The following is a 23,161-nucleotide window of genomic DNA, read 5'->3' as shown; positions in this document are numbered from 1 at the left end:
GAATAATGACATTTCTCTTCTCCACGTCCGTTTAACATATATGTTTTATAATTTTATGGTTAATTGTAAATTGTAAGTGCATTGATTATTTTTAAATTACTTTCTATATAAGCGAAGTAATTTATTTTTAAATTATTTTCTTTACTTTAAAAATCTCAATTGTTAAGAAAATAACTTTTTAATCAAACCATTCAATCAAACCACTCCATTTTTGTGTTATCTTTTAAATAAAAATAATGATTTGAAGATTACTAAGCATATTTCAAATTTATTTATTTGTTGTATATACCTCCGCGTATAAAAGTAATTTTCGTCATGAATTTCAAGTGGAAGTCAAAGTGTTATTACGCCTGTGTCACCTGAAACTAAGAAGACTTAGAAGAGAGAAGGGAGCAGCTTCAACTAGCACAGAGCCCAATTAGAATCGAAGAGGCGACAAAAGTCTAGGCGGTAGCAGTTTCATCATGGAAGATGGCAATGGGTACGACTCAAGTATGGAAATGGAAGGCGGCAATGGGTACAACGGCGAGCCGACGGAGAGCTGCCTGAGCGGGTTCGTGGACAACGGCAGCAGAGACAGCCTCAGATATTACCTGTCACGTAGAACAGTGCTGGAGATGTTGAAGGACAGAGGCTATGCTGTTGCTCTCTCTGAAATCAACCTCTCTGTACAAGATTTCCGAGCTATTTACGGCCAAGACCCTGACGTTGATCGTCTTCGCATCTCCATTTCTCATCAATCTGACCCTTCTAAGCGGGTAAAAAAAACATTCTTGACTCTTCACTTCACTTTCCTCTGCTTTGATTGTCGAGTACTCATCTGGTCTAAGATCCTGGATGATACCCGGACTTTATCATGAATTTTGTTGCGTTATTTCACTATTAAACCATATAACTTAATACGTTTTAGGGGATCATTATACTATTAAACTATATGGCTTAATAACTTTTTCAGACTTTAACAAATCCAGATTCTTGAATTAGAACATTTCTATGTATGTATATATACACATTAGCATTGCATGTTCTATATTCTTCAAACATTGTCTATTAACAGGTATTAGATCATTTAGCGTCCGTTTAATCCCGAAGTAAAGCCACGGTCTGTGAAATATAAGTTCATCTCTGGTAAATATGACTTTTAAATAATATTTTTTGAGCTGTAGTCCAGAGGTATCAATTTCATTACTGCCTCATCAGCTCAGTCCATTCTTATCATTAGGTCATGTATAAAAGTTTAGAAGAACTCGTGCATAGACTTTCCCATTTGCTTGATGTTATAATGTTATGTTCTTCAGTTTTTCTAAAAAACTTTGGTTTTTCATAATGCTGCATCATATCAGTTATTCTTTTCAATTCTTGATTCATTTCTGTTATTTGGATGTTGACGTCATTGTCTCCTTCAAATGATATCATTTGTGATAACATTTCTTTTGATTGTACATTTTTTATTTGGGATCTCTCAGATTTGACATCATATTTTTCCCATTAAGATTAAAATTAATCTCTTGAGTTTCTCAAGTGTTAGTTTTATATCGAAACTTGTTGGTGATTGGGTGCTAGACCTAAAATGGGATGTTCACCGTGTTCAAGTATTGTGCTGAAATGCTATTTGGAAACATGGTTGCTCCTCGTAGAAGGCTGATGGTATCACTACTAGTTATTTAGTAGTTCACTTGTATGCTAGTTGTTGCATTATGTTATCATGTGCAAATAATTTACTCCCTAATGGCTAATGTAAATTGTTTTAATTTCAGATACTGGTCGTTTTCTGTGGGCCTGGTATTGTTAAAGTTAATGTAATCCGGAGCATCATATCTCAAATTGTTAATAGAGATACTTTAACTGGGTTGATATTGATCTTGCAAAACCAAATAACAAGCCAGGCTACGAAAGCTGTGGGCCTTTTCCAATTCAAGGTTGAGATGTTCCAGGTCTGTTTTGTTTGTACCTCTTGTTGATATTGGTTGGTTCTTTCTACATTGATTTGGATTCATCTTAATTTGACTCTTCATTCATTGTTATCATGCTAATATTTTTAATTTTCATTCTTCGAACCAACAAAAAAAAGTCCAATTTCTTCCAGGTGGTGGATTCACATGTATGTTTTGCTTTTATTTGTACAACCTTAAGCTGTCTGAGCATTTTTCACTCTTTGCTGCATTAACTTTGGCACCGACTTTCTAGCGTTTTAGTTTTCACAGTGATAAAATTGAACACTATAAATTTGGTAGAGATGAATATGCTATGTCTTGAATACTACATCTTAGTTTAGGTGCGTGGTGGGTCTATTATTTACAAACCCACAAATGATAAATCTGAATGGATGGAGAAGTGTCAACATATGATTCTGAATAAGGAATAAATCCTAGCTTGGGTCTACATATTACTGTTTGATACAATTCTTTTAGTTGTTTACTGTTTTATACAGTTTTTTTTTTCCAATTGACAAACACTTTGCTGCAAGAGGAACCAATGCCATCTTTAATGTTTAACCAAGAACAGTATATGTATGAGTGAGGTCAAACTGTAACCGCAGAGATTGTGTACGGTGTATCCTCTTTCGAAGTGCAAATAAATTTGCCTTCTTTGCTTCTTTTTTCCTGTTCATTTATGCCTTCTTATTTGTCCTCCATCACTTTTTCATGTGTTTCTTACAATCTAATTTTCGTGTCTTAACGACAATAATTTAGTTGGTTTGTTGCGATCAATTTAATGTTACTGTTATTTATTTATTCTTGGGTTATGCTCCTTTCTCTAGACAACAAATCTAGATTTGTTAAATTAAGTAAAAAGATGAGAAAGAATCATAACATAGGGCTCATGAATTTCTCTACCTTGTCAGATGTTCTTGTATTTGTCATTTTTTTCTACTTATCATCTCCATGAATCACCGATTACAATATTTTTCTTTCGATTTCCCATGTAACTTGAGACACGGGTAGTGCCTTACTTTGAAAGATTTCATAAAATGGGCTTTCTTCTAGAGACCCGATAACCCATCTTGCATGAATTGCAGTTGGAATAAGGAAGTTGTGTCTTTGTGTTTGTTCTTTTAAACATACATTGCACATGTATGTGCAGAAATTTAATATGGAAATTTGTTTGTTGATATTTGCATTTTTACATTAAATTAATAAATTTGCTGTCCGTTCATGTCCCTAATATCTTAAATGGCTTGGGTTGTTGTCAGATAACTGACTTGCTCGTTAATATCACAAAGCATGTCTTGAAACCAAAGCACCAAGTACTAACTGATCAAGAGAAGGAAAAGCTCTTAAAGAAGTACAGCATAGAAGAAAAGCAGGTCAGCATTTACTTGAGTGAAACATGTTTAGATTAATTGATGTTTCATTTTACTTTTGTTTATGATCTAGTATGATGAATTATGGACAATTTGGGGGCATTAAATGTCTTAGAAGTAGATCCCTTAGTTTGTATAATATTTATCTGAAGCCGTAATGACAGGCAAAATATATTTTGGTTTGACTGATTAGTTTATAAACATTACTAGAAGGAAATTATCAACATAGCATTACTATAAGTCTGCTTTTAGATATGAAAATTCAACATGTAGACATTGTGGTTGATGACAAATATATTTTCAATACTCAATATTATAGTATCTGTAAGCTGTAAGCAACTTTTAGGGTTAAATTTAAATCTCCTGTTGTATCTATAAGCACTCCTGAATTTTCCTTTCTCTCTCTTTCATCACCATTCACCATTGTTATGACCACTATTGCTGTCGCCTCCACATTATAACCGTCATCAGCCATAAAATCTCAAGTACCAACCATAATAAAATCTCTTGTGGCTCTTTTTAACATTATCACCATTGTTCCACAATCACTATCTCTAGCAATTATCCTTATTGCTATCTCCACAATAGCATCACCGGTATCCTAATTACCAATCTTAATAAGAACTTTTTTTGCATATTTCTATGTAACAATCACTGTCACCTTATGGCTGTTATTATGATTATCACCATTGTTCCACAATCACTATCTCTAACTATTATCTTTATTGCTACTCCACAGCAGCACAATCGCCATCACTGTTGGACTACCACCAAACAATCACCATCTCTCCAACCACCTTGGCTCAACAACCATCCTCATAATTATCCATGAAACTTATTACTTTTCTGCTTTTATAAATAAATCCTTGAGGTAACTTAGATCATCATAATTTAGAGGACTTGTCAGATCTCAGTTATATTATTAACTAATCAAATCTAAATTTTTTCAGCATTACATTTTAACACTTGTTAAAATGCTCTTTTCTTTCCCTTCTCTTCTTTAAGTTTGTAGTTTATGGCTAACTTTTAAGTTTAATGACACAACATCTCAGTCATAGAAGACAATTAATGACTTTATATAGAATATTTGGACTCTGAATGAAAAAGTTCCAAGGTAGCTCTAATTCCATGCTTTGCCAATGATAGACTTTATATAGATATTATTCTTAATATTTATACTTCTATTGGCAGGAAACTAGGGGAATGAACCTGCCATGACAGATTTGAATTCCCAAGCATATAGCTATAATAATATTAGGATGACTGCTCCATGCTAGCAGATGGTTATAATATTAAGAATAATATTAACACTTCTTGCAAAAGAACTGAAGCAACAAATTTGCCTTCCTAGTTGTTTCAGTTTCTCCTTTCCCTCGTAAAACAGTGGTGAAAGTAAACAAATGATCTCCTGTAGTTATAAAGAAGAAAGCTTCTTAGTGTGATAACATACGTCCTTGTTTCTCAGGTGATTGATATGGGGTTATGTATGCTAAACTGAGGTCTGTAAGCATGTGCTGATGTGACTTGAACAGTTTGTATGATATTTTGCATAATCAAACAGACAACTCTATGAATAACATGAAATTTCATATCAGTTAGTGTTTGTAGATCATAGTGACTATTGCAAACAATTGTTCTCTCGCTTTAGAGGTCAGAAAATATAGTTGTGATTTACTTCACTATTTTTTTTTTTCAAGAAACTAATAATAATAATTTTTTTTTTCAGCTTCCTAGAATGTTGAAAAAAGATGCTATAGCACAATATTATGGACTTGAGAGGGGGCAGGTGGTGAAAGTTACCTATAGCGGCGAAATAACAGAATCACATGTCACTTACCGCTGTGTCTGGTGATGGTTCGCTGCAGTATCGTCTGTATATTAGTCATGCATTTTGTACTTTTAAAACTGGATGTAATCTCAAGTAGATTAGCAGACCTTTATTTTATGTTAGTGGTGGGTCTTTTATGTCTTGGTTTCTTGCTTTCTGAGATCGGACCCAGTACTTTCTGGCATAGCAAGCAAGGCCTTGTAAGCTGTAAAACTAAGTTAAAATTCTCTCAAGTGCTCTGTTGGCATTTCTACTCTTTTCAGAACTGATGAATCCAAATAACCCTTGAAAAAAAAAGAAGCAATTCTTAGTATTTAGGCTTTGTTTGGAATGGTGGTTTTGTAGCTTAAAAGCAACAGTTGGTTATAAAATGGAAGCACCAGCTGTTGTGAAAGCGAAATGAAAGCGAATGAGTATTTGTTGGTAGAGATAAATTAGTAAGGGGAAACAACTCATTCGTTGGTAGAGATAAATTAGTAAGGGGTAACATTAGATTAGCTTCTAAGTATCTAAAGTCTGCATAGGATTATTGGTTTATTAAACTCTCTAGTAGATTCCCTGTGGAAGCATTGTTCCTTAATCATATGGATGCTCTAAGGGTGTTCAGAATCCAATCCGATCCGCTCAATCCGTCCGATCCGTTGAATCTGATCCGTATAAATCCGATCCGTGGATTGGTGGATTGGATATGAATTGAAAATTTAAAAATCCGCAGTCGATGGATTGGATATGGATTTACTTCTGTAAATCCGTAAAAATCCGTGAATCTGAAAAAAAAAAAAATATATATATATATTAAAAAATTATTATAAATTTAATTAAAAAAAGTATAAATGTGACATTGTATAGTTACTAAGCACTATAACATATCTTAGCAATTACCTAATAATAATATAAAATGAAAAATAATTAAATAATTAAATATACAAATATAACTTGTAAAAATTGTAAAACAAAATAAAAGCAAAGTCACACGCACTAGCAAAAGCAAAGTAACATAATGCCAAGTCACCAACAATTTGCAAACAAAAAACCCTAAGCTTTCACGCCGTTACACACACTAGCAACACTCAATACTGGTTGGATACACTCTCGACACATATTTAAAGGACATCGGCCGCGCGATTTCGGCAAGAGCAAGCCATCTTCTTTTCTAAGTCCATCGAGCCACTTCACATTCACTGGTTCTAGCTGAACAATTTTACTATCACAACCTTCAAGATTGCCACCTGTACGGCTTCTCCTGGTTCCCATCGTGGATGGCTCCGTAATCACCACTTTTCGACAGGCGCAACAACCCTTGTGAAGGATTAGACTGTGTTTGGTTTCCGAAACTTCGCCATTTCAATTAATTGTGGCTTTATTTGAACAATTAATTTCGGTGTTATATTAACGTATTATTGTAACTTTATTTGAACAATTAAACTTGGTGTGTTATATTTTGAAACTTTGAACGTATTATTGTATCTTTATTTGAATAATTAGTCTCGATGTGTTTTATTTTGAAACTTTAAATGTATTATTTTAGCTTTATTTAAACAATTAATTTATTTAAATTTTATTCAATTTTAAATTTAATTGGTACCAAAATTATTTTTATATTAGATTTTTTTATTTCATTAGTTGGAGAGAACTAAAAATTTTTAATTCGAAAACTAATGCGCAAAATGGTGGATTGCATATGGATTGAGTCAAATCCATATCCAATCCGCAAACGTATGGATTGAATATGGATTGAGTCAAATCTACATCCGATCCGTAGATATATGGATTGGATTTTGATTGAATTTTATCAATCCGTGGATTGGATTGGATTGAAAAATTATAATCTGTAAAATATGGATCGGATATGGATTGATGTCCAATCCGTAAAATTTGATTCGCGAATACCCCTAGGATGCTGTTTAAGTATTTTTTTGTTGCCGTGTGAAACTTTTTAACTTGAAAAGAGGTAAAAATAGAGCTAATGCTAAGTTACATGCATGTACCTTACACCCCTCTCACATGAATAGTGAATGATGTGGGTCCACTCACTATTCATGTGAGAGGGTTGTAAGGTACATGCATGTAACTTAGAGGGATCCGTAAAAATAGGCAAGACTATTTTGGTTATATATATAGTTTTTAAATTGATACGATTTACGGATACATTTATTAAGTATTAGTTTGGAAATTTATTCGATGATTATGAGAGAAATATATATTTTTGTCGAAATTGGGAGAAAGAACTCTTAAAAATAAGCAAGATAAATTAGTAAGGTAACATTAGATTAGCTTCTAAGTATCTAAACTAAGTATGTATAAAGCATTACTGGTTTATTAAACTGTTAATAGATTCGCTGTGGAAGCATTGTTCCTTAATCATGTGAATGCTCTTTAAGGATTTTTTTCATTGCCTTGTGAAACTTGAAAAGAGGTAAAAATAAGCAAGATTGTTTTGGTTATATATATATATTCTTTTAAATTGTTATAATTTGCGGATACATTTATTTTTTTATTTTTGATTACACGGATACATTTATTAAGTATTAGTTCGGAAATTTATTCAGATGATTATGAAGAAAAATATCTATTTTTATCAAAATTGGGAGAAAAAGAAATTTTATTTTTTGAACTTAAAAAGAACCTTAAAAAATTAAATAAATCACTGAAGTGTAGATCATACTGTTATTTAGATATTCAAATATCAGTGCTCTTTCCATAATATTTAAATAAATTTAAAAAAAAAGAATTCGAACAACGTCACTTTCAGAAAGTCCTTTAAATTTATTTTAGAAAGAAAAGTTCTCATAATGTTTGGCCTGCGTGGCTGTGGAGTAAAGATACAGACAACTCCTCGTGCCTCCGGCGCTAACTCGTTTATTCAAATTCAAAACTGGCCGTCCGATCAGATCTACGGTTTCAATTAAATTAAATAGAAAAAAAATTTAAAACAAATGATGAGCAGCCAATTTGAAAGAATCATCTAATCAGAAATTCATAGATCAAACCGTCAACGCAGAATCTGTGGTCTCAGCGCAATGAGCGATAGTGTGAGCCTGATTGATCCTCCTCCGACGGAGTCCCGCGACGCGGCACGAATTGCGGATGTGAAAGCGTGGCTGGCGTCACAGTTCGAAGCGTCCGCAAAAGAGGTCCCCGCCTTCGAATACACGTCTCGGAGCGTTGCGCATTTGTACAACCTCGCAACTCTCTCGCAGGCCAAAACTAAAGCCGCCAACATCGTCGCCGCCGATTTTCGCCAAAAAGCCGCCGAATATCGATCACAAGGCATCTTTTTTTTCTCTTTACAATTTTCATTTCTTATTAAAACTGTTATCATCTCCCCCCCCCCTCCCCCCCCCACCAAAAAAAAGTTATTTATTTATTTGTTTGATGGTTTTTGTAGCTGCTAGGATAAGAGAGATATTGGAGAATGTAGGGTTGGCTCAAGAGAGTTTGCCCTCTAATGTGGTTTCGTCGGCGCAAGTTCTTGCAAATGTAGCTAATTTATTAAATATAAGAGACACTGAACTTAGTAGGTGGGTTGGGTATCATTTGTTTCACCGTTATTTATCATTTTTATTTATTTATTGTTGAGTTTTTAAAGCTTAATTGGATGAGGTTTATTCAGTTTCCTTGTAGCAATGGGCGACATTTCGCTGAGAAAAACTGCCGTGGAGGAGAAGAGAGCTAAAGTACAGAAGGAGTCCAAAATTCTTCTTGATTATACCCGTAAAGCAATTGCAAGGTTAACCTATTTGAAAAGGTATGATTCATAGGGTAGTAGTAGCTTTGACTATAATCGCAATTCTAGTTCTTTCCGTGAAAAATTTCTTTGTATTTATAGATATACATGTGAAGAAAAATTCTATTTTGTGGAAATATCTGTTGTTTATTTTTTGGATTTTCTATCTATCTACTTTGGCAGAACACTTGGACAGCTTGAAGATGATGTGGCTCCTTGTGAAGCTCAAATGGAGAACTGGAAGACTAACTTGGCAGTCATGGCATCGAAGGAGAGACAGTACCTGCAACAGTATAACAATTATAAGGTATCAATTTTTTGTTATCACTATGTTGGCATATGATGACGCTATATGTTCAGTTACTATGAGCTCCCTATGGCAAACTAAAACTTCAAAAAGTTGTCATGGAGTAATTTGAGTGAAAGGAAGTCTTTTATTTCTAAGATATTTGAATTCTTTAGAGAGGCACCATTTTGGACGTCGAAGTAGTTTTAGAGAGCTTTTGATGAAACTGATTATTAGCATTTGTTAAGTCAGCAGGTTAAAGTAGCTCAGAGAGAATTAGAATGATTAATATGTTTCTGACTCAAGGCATAGCCACTAAGGTCACCATAGAAACTTCAGTGCAATCGGCACAATGTAACTCTATAAGGAACCTCTGGCCTGACAAGTGTCTCCTTTTGTTTGTTGTTCAGACATCAACTTATTGTTGGCAATTTCTCATGTTTTCCCTTTTGGATATGGCCAAGTTTTTGAAAATTTCATCTATATAGAGAGTGTTAACTATCCAATTTTTATCGAAATTATGTTTTCTAGACAAGATGACATTATGCACAAGATTCTGTGATGTGCCACCACGGGCCTAAGGATAATGAAAAATAAAGCAGGTCCAGATTAGACACTAGGGGTTTAGTTTAAGCTTCCTAGAACTTTTATCAGACTCTTATATCACTGGATGTTGCTATTGGACCAGATGGTGTGGTCATTTATACATATTTCTTATCAGATAAACATGTATTTATGTGGCTCAATCTTAAATACATGGAATATGCTTAACTTTTACAGAAAAAGAATATGCTAGAAGTTTACAAAGAAAAAGAAAGAAGTTGCTTATGTAACCTCTCAGAGTGCATAGATCTTGAAAGATTTCAGTACACTCAATCTTTATGATATTGCCTCCATCCGTGATTGATGGATGAAATTAATAGCATGAGAAGTTTATAGGAAAATTGTAATTTGATTGTAAGAGCTAGAGAAATAAAGCTCTAATCCAAGTAGCGTGTCCTGTATAAACATATTGATCTTGTTTCTTGTATTGTGATGTCTTTACTTTGCGCCGTCCAAGCTTAAAAGGTAGTGGATCCAGATTGTAATTTTAAATTTTTACTCCATGGTTACCTAACTGAAGAAATATTTGCTAGAAATGGGCTATAATGAAGTTATCAGAGCAATTGATGAAATTTGGGATTTGGGAAAAAGGATGGAAGATGTTGCATTGAGCAGAATATATTTCATGCTGGACAAAGGAAATAGCATGTATGGCGTGGAATTCTTTGATAGGGGTATCCCTCAACCACTTTTTTTTTTTAAATAAAGGTGGATGCAGAAGGTCTAAGGATTAGCATTCCTTCCAGAGACCAATGTATATAAAGTCCACATCTAAAATTTGTCTGCAATATCAGAGTTTTCTGCCCACTAAATAGTTTCATTTGGCATCTTTAATTATTTACTGCTTATTTTACCATTGATGAATGCAATAATTTACTCTTGGAACAAATGTTAGGAATAGCAACTATTGTTTAAGTGAAACTTACACTATGTGAGTTAATTTAATGGCCATGGTAAATTATGTAGCTAGATTAGGAACTTCAGGTCAGCCCCTTTTGTTACACCCAAAGAATACTATCATATATGTGTGTTAATGACGAGTGCTTGAGGGGCTGAAATGAACCCATGTTTCTTTCAAACTCGCTTTGCTCTTCATGATTAGTAGCAACCTTATCTTCTCATAACTTCTTTTCATTCTCATATGGGTACCTAGTTTGTATGAATGAGATGTTTCAGTAATTTGCATTTGTTTGGTTTGGAAGAGGGTGATCTATATTTTCTGTTTTCTTGCCTTTGTGAGTTGGGATGTTAAGTGTCCACCAAGTACTTCTCTTTTGCTCAGGCCTACACCTTTCTCTTCGATAATTGTTTTCCTCATTCAGGCTAAAATAGTTAATCCCTCTCTTTCCTTTTTATGCCTCCACGTCGTCACCCGCGGACATTCTTCTACCTTTCTGTGTTTTGCTCCTTTTTAAAGGTGAAATTATAGGAAGAAAAACATGAAAAAGTTGCAACTTTATTACTTCCTTGTGGCATGTTTGAAATTAAATGGGTGTTGTTTTGGAACATTAATTGATCCAGTTGGTCATATGTTGGAACCTGCAGTAGGGGATAATTTTTGGTAAAGAGACTAACCCTATTTAAAGTTCAATATTTTTTTTGTCTTCCAATTATTATTTGGGATTTATTTTTTAAAATTTTTCCTTTTTATTTGTAATCACACAAAACAGTAGCTTCTTGCCTGGGAGATTGCAGGCTAACAAGGAAATATTAGAAGAGGTTCTGCGGTGGTTTTTTTTTTTTTTTTTTTGTGGTGATGGCTCTTTGATTATGCTTGCAAACCCCTCTCTCTTTTCTATTTTTTTATTATTCTTTTATTTTTTCCTTGGTGATCGTATGACTTGGCATTTTCTGACCTGGCAAAAGTGCAATTTTTTTAAGTTATTAGAAAAGTGACACACATAAACCCAAAAAAATTAAAAGGTGACATACATCTGTATTTGTTTGCAACTGTCATGTAAATGCCTTCTCTGGGTTGGTGATTCTGGGTGTTATCTATCCCTATGTAGCCATTCTTTTGGTGGTAGTATTTCTTTAGGTATATTGTGATGCATGAATTCATGTATAGCAATTCTCTGGCATGTTTAAAATTCTTGCTTTTCTAAGTATTCAGAACATCTTGTTGTTCGCCATTGATTTGTTAAATCATGTATAGCATATTTGCACAAAATAGCTGATTTTCTAATTGTTTTAGCTACATATACCCCAAAAGAGAAAGGAACCAAAAGAGAAGGAAAATTGCAGTTGAGAAGGTTTAAAAGAAGAAAGAGTTGTGCACCTAGATGTAGGTCCTGGGAGTTAAATTTGCAAACAATGCAAATTCAGTAATTGAAGGCTATATTCTGTGGCTACTATTGACTCAGTTGTGAGCCAGGTTTTGGTTGGATCAAGCCTCAATTCAATCTAATTAATTAACAAAAGCCTTAGTTATACACCTCCCGCGAGATGACAGCATGGCCTTACATATTATATGTTTTTCTTTTATCCTCTCTATCTTTCTCCCTGTTCTTTTCTTTTCTTTTTTATCTATTTGTTTTTCATGAAACTTGAAGGATGCATTGCTCTCACATCAATCATCAGTATATCTGAATTCTAAAAGGAGCAATTAAATTGTTTTATTATTACCTCTATTTCTTTTTTATTGTAATAAAATCTTGTCGGGATAGGCATTACTGAATCGTGTGGGCTACACTCCGGAAATTAGTCATGGAGTGTTGGTTGAAATGGCTGAGCACAGGAAGGAGTTGGAGAAGAAGACGAAGCCCATACTAGATACTTTAAGGAGCTATCAAGACTTGCCTCCGGTAATTCTATTTTCTGATTTACACTGCACCATATTTTGTGTTTCCAGGTTCTTGTCTTCCAGGCTAGAGCAAATAACAAGTGCTTCTGTTTGTGCAGGACAAAGCTTTGGCTGCTTTAGCAATTGAGGATAAAAAAAGACAGTATGCTGCTGCTGAGAAATATCTTGAAGATGTTTTGCATTCAGCCCTTGCCACGAATGATTAGCAACCTTGAGGGTAAAATTATTGATATATATATATATATATATATATATATAGAGAGAGAGAGAGAGAGAGAGAGAGAGAGAGAGAGAATTTTCCAAGCTATTATTATTGATTTTCTTAGGTACATTTGCTAGCTAAGATTTGTCAACCTTGGATAATGTTATTCAGATTACATAGATTATTGGTTGGAATAACTTAGTCAACTTTTAAACCGTTACCTGCTCTTGTATTTGGGTTAAAACTTAAAAACACTATGGATGTTTTTGGTTGTAAGTCTTAAACTAGGGAACATAGTGATTTTTTGTAATTAAATAAGTATAGCTTATTAGTTGTGAAACTATCCTAAATCAACGAGGGATGACCTTTTGTGAGTGGTCAAAATCTAGACTTGAGTATCCTCTAGTCTTGCATGTTTTGCAGAATTGTTCAAAGCAAAATCATAATTCTGTCTCTGCTGTCTATGGCTAATATTTTGTTTTCTCAAGTTATATCGTTTTTGTTGATTTCACTCAAATTTGGTCACTTTCAATGCAATTTGTGTGGGGGAGAATGTTTTACAAGCTGGTTGGGATTTTTAATCATTCCTCTCATCTCTCATCTCTCGATAGTTTAGATATAAAATTTGCGAAGTAATTTTAATGTTTTCAATTCAGTAACTCTTTAAACTAATAATGAAAATTTGAAGAACCCTTCCCATTACTTGACTGACGGTGATTTATGCCTTGCTTTCAGTTGTTATGGCATGCTTTGCATGTCATCATCACCGTTTAGCAGATACGCCGTGCAATGTGGAGGTTGTTTGCGTAGTTATGTTTGCATATACCAATATAATTGAATGATTGATAATATTTTGATCCCTCAATACTTTTCATTAGCACTCACTTCTCAATCAACCCCCATCAACAATTTTAAAATTAATAATATTTTTTAATACAGTCCATTTAATCTCCACTTTACTCTTGTTATAATTTTTATCATTTTTCTAACATCCTACCATCTAAAACATTAATTTAAGGGTCTAGGTAACAATTTAAGTTATTTATTCTTTTTAATATTTTCATATAAAGATAAAATGGGTATTAAAATTAAATTGATAAATTGGAATTAGTGAGATAATTAAGAACATTCGTAGTATTTTAATTTTTCAAAAGCTGTTTAGTAAAAAATGAAACTTTCAAATTGATGAAAATATGTTAAAACAAAAAGAAAAACAAAAAAAGCGTGTTTCCTAATATATTGGATGTGGACTAGGAGTTTCGTGCAATTTGGTACCTTGGATGTGAAATATATTCCAATTCGTGAGAGCAGAGGACATCCAAGAGTATAAGTAGAGTAATTCTGTTATAATTATAATTTGAGTAACATTACGTAACATATTATCTCTATTAGTATCAACTAAAATAAGAATGGATGTTTGAATTGCATCAGAAATTTGCAAAAAGCATATGAATATGAGAAATAAAATGAGAATGAGTGATAAATTGAGGATAAGATTGATCAAATGGTAGATGCGGATATGAACTACAATCATAACATAAACAATTGATGCTTGAATTGTATTAGAAAGTCGACAAGTACTAAAAGAGAATAAGATATAAGAGTGATAAATTGAGGATAAAATTGATCAAATGATAGACATGGTGGACTTTATAGAATATGAACGACAATCATTTATGAATGCTTATATTGGCTATAATCACTATTTAGATTCGAATGAGTTCGAAATTATTATTCTCAATGCTGGTATAATCAGATCCAATGAATCTTATTATAATCATAATGAGTTTCAAATGAATGTAAAGCAACATCAATAAATCTAATAGTGATGAGTACAATTGAATGCAAACTAATTTCATGACAAGTAAAATCAAAATATCCAATCCTTAATGAGTGTGGACTATCAAGATAATGTGTCTCAATACGTTGGAAGAGATTAGAAAAATAAGATTGCAAGATGTGTATTCTAGAGGTTAAAACATTTTTGACCACTAATTCGAGACATAGTTGAGGCTGGAATAATATTTTCAAAATCGCTTTGACAATTCATTTCCACTATGAATCAGAGACAAATTTTGCTGCTTAATTATAATCCAATATCTCAATAAATTTTGATATATAAATTTTAGTATACCTTAACAAAATAAAAGCAATAAATTTCGATAAATCTTAACAAAATAAAAACAATAATCACAACAATAAATTTGGATATATTTCAACAAAATAAAAAAGATAATCACTGATATGCAAAGGGATCATGAGAGGCAATTTAACTAATCACAATCACCCGGGGATTTCATGATCCTAAACAATTAAGCACTGATATGCAAAGGGTTCATATGTGCCAATTTACCTAATCACAATCACATGGGGATTTCATGGTCCTAATTTTATTCTGATATATATTCATAAGAGAAGCAAACATGTTGATTTTCTCAAAAACAATAAAAGAAAAAAAAAATTCATGCTTTGCGAATTATCAACTTATTTTCTTATACAAAAATCTCATAATCGATTTATCATGAACTTGCGTGAACTATGTACGAGAACTTCATGGACAAACTTCTACTGCTTATTTTGGATCTTAATTTTATTTTACTTCTGTCTGTCTCTCTGAAAGCAAACCACGTCACTTCAGTCTCAAGCCAAAATTCGAAAGAACGCCAAAAATTAATTCATGATTAAAAAAGATGGTAATCCACAAAATTCATAGCACCGACATTAGAACCTAACACTAAATAGAAGTCCAACCTGCCAACGTAAGTCTCAAGCCAAAATTTATATATTTCTTATCTCTATTAATAAGCATGCCAAAAATTAATAGAGCAAATTTATAGGAATATCAAAGTAACGCTACAATATTACTTTCAACAATTATTTGTAACACATTTTCAATAAATGTTCGGAAAATACCAGCAGAAACTACATGCAAAAGCAAGCTATTATTATTCACATTGTTGATCGTGGGTTTTTCACTTCTTGCGAGCCAATGCTGCGGCTATCCCACCTGCTATAAGCCCCACAGCAGTTGCGGTAATGCCAATTCCAATCACACCATCTGCAATAAAACATAAATGTTTAATAATTCCGTCACTCTAATGCTATTATGATATTAAAAGACCTTCTAGAAAAAATTTCAGTTGTTTTTACCTTTGGCAATCCGGTCTTCAACAGTCTTCTTAAGACCCAGGGCCTGCCTCCAATCAGGTGCAATCTGGAAAACCAAAAATATTAGGCGGGTAAAAAATAGAACTTAATAAACACCAAGTGAGCATGCGCTCCTGAGCCACCAAAAGGAAAAAATTGATGTCTGAGCAGAAGCACACCTCTAAACATTGCTCCAGAATCTGCCGACTCTTCGCATATTCACCAGTTCTATAGTATCCAACAGCCAGAAGATAAAGCTTTTCTCTCTGCTGCAAAGGAGGGCTACTATTGGCCAATGATGCTGCAAGAGAATATTTCAATATAACTTGCAGTTGATAGAGAAAGCTATCAAGTGACAGCAGGATCAACATCTGGGATAGAAAAGAAAGTTCAATGATATCCAATTTAAAAATTGTTTAACGGTATTCCTAAGCAGAAATGACATGACAAGAGTGAGGAAGATCCAGAAATCTATAGTTTAATGGTATTCCTAAGCAGAAATGACATGACAAGCCTCAAAAACTTTGTGAGATCTTGAGAAATCACCTTGAAGGCAGTTAATGAGTAGCAAAATGTGGCTTTCTTTAAGCTAATAATTGTTAATTCTTAAAGGACCATGTCCCTAGAAAACTGATGTGTAGAAAGAATGAAGATTGGTTCTGCAAAGAGCCCACTTCTTAGCAATTTTCCAGAATGATTGTCCATTGAAGGAGGATCTGAGGGGTTTGTTTCAAGACATGTACTCACTTTCATTATACTGGCCAATTGAATTCACATCAGGCTGTAAAAGCTTTGCTTAGCCCATCAGACAATTAAAAGTCTTGGCATATTAAGAACAGTAAGAAAGTTGAAATGACGATGCCTATTTTATATAAAACAAAATCAATGAATGCCTCAAATTTAAGTTCAAACAGATATGCAAATGCTTAGCAAGACCGGAGACAAGCACTAGTAGCCCAACAATAACAGGTCATGGCTAAGGCCAAACCACTTCTCAATCGGTTTTCTATCAGACACATTTAAAGGGAATGTCAATGAACATAAAAGCAATTGTAACCTAAGAAATACAAGTAGGAAGTAGGTTTATATAAAGTGCTTATCCAAGTAGTGACGGAAAGGCTAAAGACTGAAAGACATGTTTGATGAAACACAAAAAGAAAGTAATGACCATATTGAGCCACAACAAAAGCATCAACAAAAATTCCAATTGGCTGACAATGTATATCAATAGTGAAAAGGAATTTACTTATATAATCAAGCCAAAGCGCAAGATAAAACAAGAACTTTGAGTACGGCACTTAATTTTTAATTCACCTTCAAGCATTGCTATCCCACGCTGCACGTCTTCTGCTTGTCTAGAGTGAACAAGGGCCCATGACAGCCGCATAATGCTTTCACTCTTCTGCTTATCATCATTAGCTTCAGCAACCTCTCTCTCACAGCCCTGCCGGCAAACAGTATAGTTTAAACCACAAGGAATAAAAGCACGTAACAAAACTTGAGGATTGTTTTGCAACGGTATAGGCAACAAAAAAAAAAGAAAAATTTAAACAACTGTGGAGGACCGAATAAAATTCATGAAAAAGATTTGAAGGAGCTCATCATGCTCTCCGGATATGTTTCAGATTGAGATATCGTGGCTTTGGAGCAAAATCACTAGTTGTCAAGTATATGTGGGAGGTTGGTAAAATACCCACTTCAAGAAAACACCTACTCTTTACAATTCACTTATATCCCTGACACTTGGTTACTTCATCAAACCTCAATTCTACTCTTTATTCAGTGGCAGCAACAACAACAAAAACAACAATTATATATATATATATATATATATATTAAATTTCATCAAATGCCAAACAAGGGGAATGATAAGGGTTATCTCATCCCATTCATCAACTCATGAACACAAAGTAAAGAGCAGCACTGAAGCCCTAGTTATCCTATCCTAGTATCCTATCCCATTAAAGCAAAGGCACAGAACAGCATGTAAAGGAAAAGGTAACAAAATTGAAGCGCAATTTTTTTTTATCACAAAATTTAATTTCCCATTTTCGTTTATGCTATGTGCAAATATAGAATTTAAATATACTTCAAATAATTTGAAAAAAAACATACGGCGATGATGTCACGGTCGCACCAGGGGATTTGGTCGCCGCCAGTAAAGAAGGAGCCGATGGAATCGAAGAACTTGCTTATCTTTACGTCCATTAGATTATTGATGATACTGATCTGATTCCTGCGTCGCAGATTTGTTGAATTTCAAAATTTTGCAATATTTTATCGATTTTGCGTCGGGCCCGTATGTCGCCTTGTAGGTGGATGGGAGGGCAAATCAGTCCATACACATTATTATAAACTGTGGGCCGTTGAGCGCGGTGCCTTGCGAATTAAGAAACAAGTGAATCCTACGCGCTTCTCGTCTATATAGAGAGGATGTGACGACGACGAAATTGCTTTCTTGCCATTTAATAAAATTTATGTTAGGATCGTAGAAAGCCCTGAAACAATGATTTTTCCAGCATTAGGTGCTATTAAGGCTGCGTATCATCTAGATGAATCATTTCTTAATAAAATTTGAGCGTGCAGCGGAGCACTTATTTGACAATTCGCATTAGATTAAGGGACGATTAAATTAATAATCTCTTAAATTATAAAATTTAATTAGGGTTGGACTATTGCCACCCCTCTCATGTCCTCATAATGAAAATGACCCCTATTTAATTTTACAAATAACCTTTCTCAACAAACTCTAGCAAACCTCATCTCAAACTCTTTTAAGTTCACTAATTTTTTTTTTCATTCAAATTTATAGTGATTGTACTTATTTAACATCTTAAGTTCAGCTATTGAGCTTATCAAATTTAGTTTTAGAGTGATTTCATTTTACACCGCCAAATTCATATTTTTATACTTTGAATAAGAGTAAGATCTTTTTTTTTCCCCTTTTATTACATAAATAGTTGTACTTTTTTGGAGTTATTTTTCTCGTACATTAGTTTTTATCCTTTATTTAAAATTATTCTTTTGAAAAATTCATTTGATACTAGTAAATGAACGGTTTGAAGCTCTATAATGGGTCATAGACAGCAACCCTGATTGTTAATGATATTATTGAAGAAGATGCGTGCGTTTAATTAAATTTTGTATAAAATAATTCAAATTAAGTCCAAAGTTGTAAATTTATAAACAAAGGGGTTTGACAAAAGTTTTAAAGGGGAGCCAATACCGCCACTCATTTAATTAATGTAACCCAAGCCCAACTTGAGTCCCAAGTCCCTAAATTCGTGTAAAGCCCAGGCCCTCAATAGTCAATATTTCATGGTAACGACATTGCTAAAACTTGTCTAAGAGAACTAAATTCATATGCATATAGACTTGCCCCAAAAGTCTATCTCGGCTACCTCAGCTCGTTTCGAAACATATGAATCCATGTTAGCCCAAAAAAAACTTGGTTTCTTAAAAAAATAAAAAAAATTTAGTTTTCAAATAATTTTATCTAATTGGTCACCTGCCTAATCAAGTGAACAATGAATAAATATAATGAATGAAATAATACACATTTTATAATTTATTTTGAATATTAAACACAATTATTTTTCGATTATCAATCATAAGAAAAATTTCATTAATGTCAAAATATTTATAATAATTACAAATTATTTTGAATATTAAATAAAATTAATCAATATATTATATTACTTGGGGTTTCTTAAACTTGAAATCTTTTTTGTTTTTTTTTTTTGGTCCAGTATGACTTTTAAACAACCTCAGCTCAATACTAGATAAAGCCTAAATAAACTGTTTTCAACTGATTTTGGGGTAGGAAAAGCCAAACCAATCTAGAACAATGAATTTATATTTTTGGGAGAGATGGGGTACTTCACTGGTTTGTTGTGTGCGATGCGGTGTATCTGAAATTCGGGGGAGGTGAGAAGGGGAGAGAGAGTGGTAACAATGGTGGAAGGTCAGAAACAAGAGAGGTGTCCTTCCAAATGAGTTTCACGCCTGCAAAACAATGAAATAGAGGTTAGAGGTGAAGCCGGGGTACCTCGGCGTTCACACTCCGACGCTCAAGTTAGCAAACTCAAGCTTTTATGGCAAAGAGAGCTAGCTAGCCCTCTGTAAATTAGGGTTTAAGGTTGAAGAAAACCTATTTTTTAGAGTGTGAGTGTTCATGGTGAGTGAGAACCTCCTGGAGAATGAAACACAAGCACATTTATATATGGAGTACCTCAGCTGCCACGTGGCATACCCTTTTTGGCTAACGTCCGTTTACCTTTTTTTGATTTTTGGGCCGTTATATGCATGTTCGCGGCGTATCTCATCCTTTGGAAATGTGGCGCACGCTGGAGAGTGGTCCAGGGTACCTCTGCAGTAACTGTCGGGTAGGCGGCTGAGGACCACTGCCCTTAGGACAGTGTCCTTCACTTTTGGCAGAGGTAGCAGGCGGCTGTCCCCCCCTTTTGGTACGACGTTCTTGATTCCTAATTCTGACAAAATCGAACAATATCTTTTAAGAGGTGGAGACGTTTCTCATGGCGGATATTTTCGGAGGATTCTCTTGCATCTGATCTACCGGGTATCTCGAGTTACGTAGGGTACCTCAATTTATGTGGGGTACCCCTAATTGTTCGGGGTACCTCTATTTGTGTGGGGTACCTCTAATCACGTCGGGTACCTCTAATCATGCGGGGTACCTCTAATCAGACTGGGTACCTCTAATCACGCGGGGTACCTCTAATCAGGCCGGGTACCTCTAATCAAGCCGGGTACCTTGAATTATGCTGGAGTTATTCCGGGTACCTCGAATTATACGGGGTACCCCAGTCTATGCGGGGTACCTCGAGTTACTCTGGAGTTTTTCGGGGTATCTCTGACGGTGCCGGGTACCTCAAATCATGGCAGGCATCTCTAATCGTGCGGGGTACCTCTAATCATGTCGGGTACCTCGGATTGCACTGAAGTTATTCCATTCGTTGACACGTGGCGTTCTGCTATCTTTCTTATTTTTCCCCCAAATATAAACTATTGTCCTATTTGGTATTGAAGTTTAGTACCTTAAAAGTTGCAACTACTATGGGAAAAAAATTGTAACTATCAAATAAAAGTTAATAATATACAATAAATATAATTTTTAATAATAATTTTGACAAAATTAATAAAAATATAATAGATTTTTCATCATACAAATATAAATCAAATAATTTTTTTTTAAGTTACAACAACTAGTGTTTACTAAACACTTTTCAGTACTGTACCTTTTAAACTATAATTGTCTAACTTTAATCCCAACCTAGCCCTACATGTTATTACTTTCTTGGGGTCAAGGTTTAACTCCAGTGATAAGAAGCAATTTTCCTAGACAGTCTTGAGTTTGACCCTCACCAGGGTGCGGGCATTAAATAAAAAGAATTATTAATTTCCTACTTTTCCAATTCTCATATAAACTGGAAACCGAGAAGCATTTTGACGTCAACCATCTTCATTCCAAGCAAACTTAAACTTCTCCATCACATTATTTGTCAAAAGCTCACTGCTCTTGTCCTTAGCCGTCTGATATGCTGAATATAACCTTATGAACATGAAGTAATCATCTAAATACATCAAAATTCTCTACAACAAACTAACCAAACGGCCCCGTATTATCATCTCTATCCACAGGCTCAAATGGAAAATCAATACTCATGTACTTGTTGTCCAACAATTTACGTTGTGGTTTCCAAAATGGCTCACAATCAACTCTGTCAAACGATTTGAAAACTACCCCTGCGGATTCATTGATTTCGGGCATGGTATAGGTCCATGCAATTATTACTCTAGTAGGTTCTTTGAGTATCCATTTTACTTGTTTATAAAATTGAGGCAAGTCAAACCAATATAGTGCAATTGTCACTAGATCTTCACTTGATTGTGTTGCCACAATTTGTTCAAGCTCAGTTATGAACATGGTTGGAGGAGTAAGTTTTTTTTCTTTAATAAAAAAAGTCTCCTTTTTAAGCATTCAACTAGTGAATAAATATAAATGGTGGGCTAGAATGTTATCCCCACAAAGTACAACTTCCAATTGCTCCAAGGCTAGTCTAGCTAAATTGTGAGCTATAACATTGCTGGCTCTCAGAGCATATTGAATTGATATTTGTTGCTGCCTTCTAATACAAGCTTGCAAATTAGATATAACCCAATAAAGTTCAGTTCTTGTGCTTTTCTTGTTCAAAACTAGATTTACAACCTCCTGTGAATCAATTTCTATGATTAAGGGCCAGTATCCCATCTTTTCTATAATTTCAACACCAATTTTTGTAGCTTCTGCTTCTGCATAAGCTACCTCAAACTAGAAACAAGAAGGTTGTATAGTTGTTGCTATTACTTCGCCTCTAGAATATCTAATCACAGTACCCAGACTAACTCTTCCCTGCTCAACCGCAACTGATGCATCCACATTAACTTTGAGAAAACCTGCTAGTGGGGATTGCTATTTGGAACCTACATTAGAGTTTTCCTCTAAAGATGTCTGTGGTTATGGCAACTGAATCTTTTTGTAAGAATGTACTATTGCATCTGCTTTAACAGCTGCTAATTGAGAATCTTCCTTTTTAATTATTTTCAAAGATAAAAGATTCCTTGCATGCCAAATATGTTAACATGAATATGTTAATAATATTGATTTTAATGATAACAAATTTTATATGGTTTTTGATAAAAATATTGGAGCTATTTCTTAATAAACGAAAGCCCTTTTAATCATTGCCTTATTTCTTCATAAAAGATGGTTTTTCAAATTAGAAAGAGATTCTCTACAAAAACTCGTTTAAAATTGCAATTCTGGTTATAAACGGTGAACCGTTTATATAAAACGGTTAACCGATTAAAGGCAGAGAGCAACACATTTCTTAAACCTCTAACCGTTTATGAAAAAAGGAAAATACAAAAGATGGGAAGGTTACTGGAAATTAACGGTAAACCGTTTTCTTTTAAACGGTTAACCGATTAGCACCAGAGAGCAACATATTGCCTAAGCTCTAACCGTTTATGCTTAACGGAAAACACCCAAGATGGGAAGGCTACTGGCAACTAACGGTGAACCGTTTATTTTAAACGGTTAACCGATAACGTCCAGAATTGAAGGTTGTCCTCCTCTGGCATTGCTTAACGAAAACTGATAAGGCTAAATTGTTGTGCAGGTTACTGGAGCCAAACGGCCAACCGTTTATTTTAAACGGTCAACCGATAATACCCAGAGAAGCCATTTTATGCGATCCCT

The 23,161-nt window shown here is 34.2% G+C and overlaps 4 protein-coding genes across 6 annotated transcripts; 2 read left to right on the top strand and 2 right to left on the bottom strand.

Annotated features, from left to right (window-relative positions):
* Positions 1-312: 312 nt before the first annotated feature.
* LOC102611161 (DNA-directed RNA polymerase V subunit 5A) lies at positions 313-5,432 on the top strand. 3 transcript variants are annotated; one of them, XM_052434423.1, is made up of 5 exons: positions 313-758; positions 1,758-1,934; positions 3,194-3,307; positions 4,047-4,175; positions 5,031-5,432. In XM_052434423.1, exons 1-4 carry the CDS (start codon positions 465-467, stop codon positions 4,134-4,136), a joined length of 675 nt encoding a protein of 224 aa, XP_052290383.1. In that variant the 5' UTR covers positions 313-464; the 3' UTR covers positions 4,137-4,175; positions 5,031-5,432. The 3 variants fall into 3 exon arrangements, with proteins under 3 accessions (XP_052290383.1, XP_052290381.1, XP_006492520.1); XM_052434421.1 differs by having other exon boundaries at positions 314-758; positions 4,044-4,175; XM_006492457.4 differs by lacking the exon at positions 4,047-4,175 and having other exon boundaries at positions 317-758.
* A 2,488-nt stretch (positions 5,433-7,920) lies between these two features.
* On the top strand, positions 7,921-13,024 carry LOC102611840 (AUGMIN subunit 1). Its single transcript, XM_006492460.4, has 6 exons — positions 7,921-8,402; positions 8,521-8,653; positions 8,746-8,880; positions 9,043-9,166; positions 12,415-12,552; positions 12,650-13,024. Exons 1-6 carry the CDS (start codon positions 8,153-8,155, stop codon positions 12,755-12,757), a joined length of 888 nt encoding a protein of 295 aa, XP_006492523.1. The 5' UTR covers positions 7,921-8,152; the 3' UTR covers positions 12,758-13,024.
* Positions 13,025-15,517: 2,493 nt separating this feature from the next.
* On the bottom strand, positions 15,518-18,433 carry LOC102612130 (mitochondrial fission 1 protein A). The gene is made up of 5 exons (XM_015525244.3): positions 18,016-18,433; positions 17,215-17,344; positions 16,080-16,201; positions 15,904-15,967; positions 15,518-15,811 (listed from the first exon to the last, which is right to left on the bottom strand). Exons 1-5 carry the CDS (start codon positions 18,106-18,108, stop codon positions 15,726-15,728), a joined length of 495 nt encoding a protein of 164 aa, XP_015380730.1. The 5' UTR covers positions 18,109-18,433; the 3' UTR covers positions 15,518-15,725.
* A 2,939-nt stretch (positions 18,434-21,372) lies between these two features.
* Positions 21,373-21,901, bottom strand: LOC112496052 (uncharacterized). Its single transcript, XM_052434010.1, is given in 2 exon segments — positions 21,373-21,507; positions 21,509-21,901. Coding segments are annotated over 2 exon segments (528 nt in total).
* Positions 21,902-23,161: the final 1,260 nt, after the last annotated feature.

This window comes from Citrus sinensis, chromosome 9 (assembly GCF_022201045.2).
Source record: "Citrus sinensis cultivar Valencia sweet orange chromosome 9, DVS_A1.0, whole genome shotgun sequence".
NCBI classification, from domain to species: domain Eukaryota; kingdom Viridiplantae; phylum Streptophyta; class Magnoliopsida; order Sapindales; family Rutaceae; genus Citrus; species Citrus sinensis.
This window is presented reverse-complemented; position numbering and strand designations above follow the sequence as displayed.

Bases quoted from the DNA above. Each gene is read 5' to 3' on its own strand.
- LOC102612130 (XM_015525244.3), bottom strand. From the start codon at position 18,108: ATGGACGTAAAGATAAGCAAGTTCTTCGATTCCATCGGCTCCTTCTTT. The intron at 17,345-18,015 runs GTATGTTTTTTT...GTTTGCCGGCAG, and splicing joins GCGACCGTGACATCATCGCC to GGCTGTGAGAGAGAGGTTGC. The intron at 15,968-16,079 runs GTGTGCTTCTGC...TTGGTTTTCCAG, and splicing joins TTCTGGAGCAATGTTTAGAG to ATTGCACCTGATTGGAGGCA.
- LOC102611161 (XM_006492457.4), top strand. From the start codon at position 465: ATGGAAGATGGCAATGGGTACGACTCAAGTATGGAAATGGAAGGCGGC. The intron at 759-1,757 runs GTAAAAAAAACA...TTTTAATTTCAG, and splicing joins AATCTGACCCTTCTAAGCGG to ATACTGGTCGTTTTCTGTGG. The intron at 1,935-3,193 runs GTCTGTTTTGTT...GGTTGTTGTCAG, and splicing joins TCAAGGTTGAGATGTTCCAG to ATAACTGACTTGCTCGTTAA.
- LOC102611840 (XM_006492460.4), top strand. From the start codon at position 8,153: ATGAGCGATAGTGTGAGCCTGATTGATCCTCCTCCGACGGAGTCCCGC. The intron at 8,654-8,745 runs GTGGGTTGGGTA...AGGTTTATTCAG, and splicing joins AGAGACACTGAACTTAGTAG to TTTCCTTGTAGCAATGGGCG. The intron at 9,167-12,414 runs GTATCAATTTTT...TTGTCGGGATAG, and splicing joins AACAGTATAACAATTATAAG to GCATTACTGAATCGTGTGGG.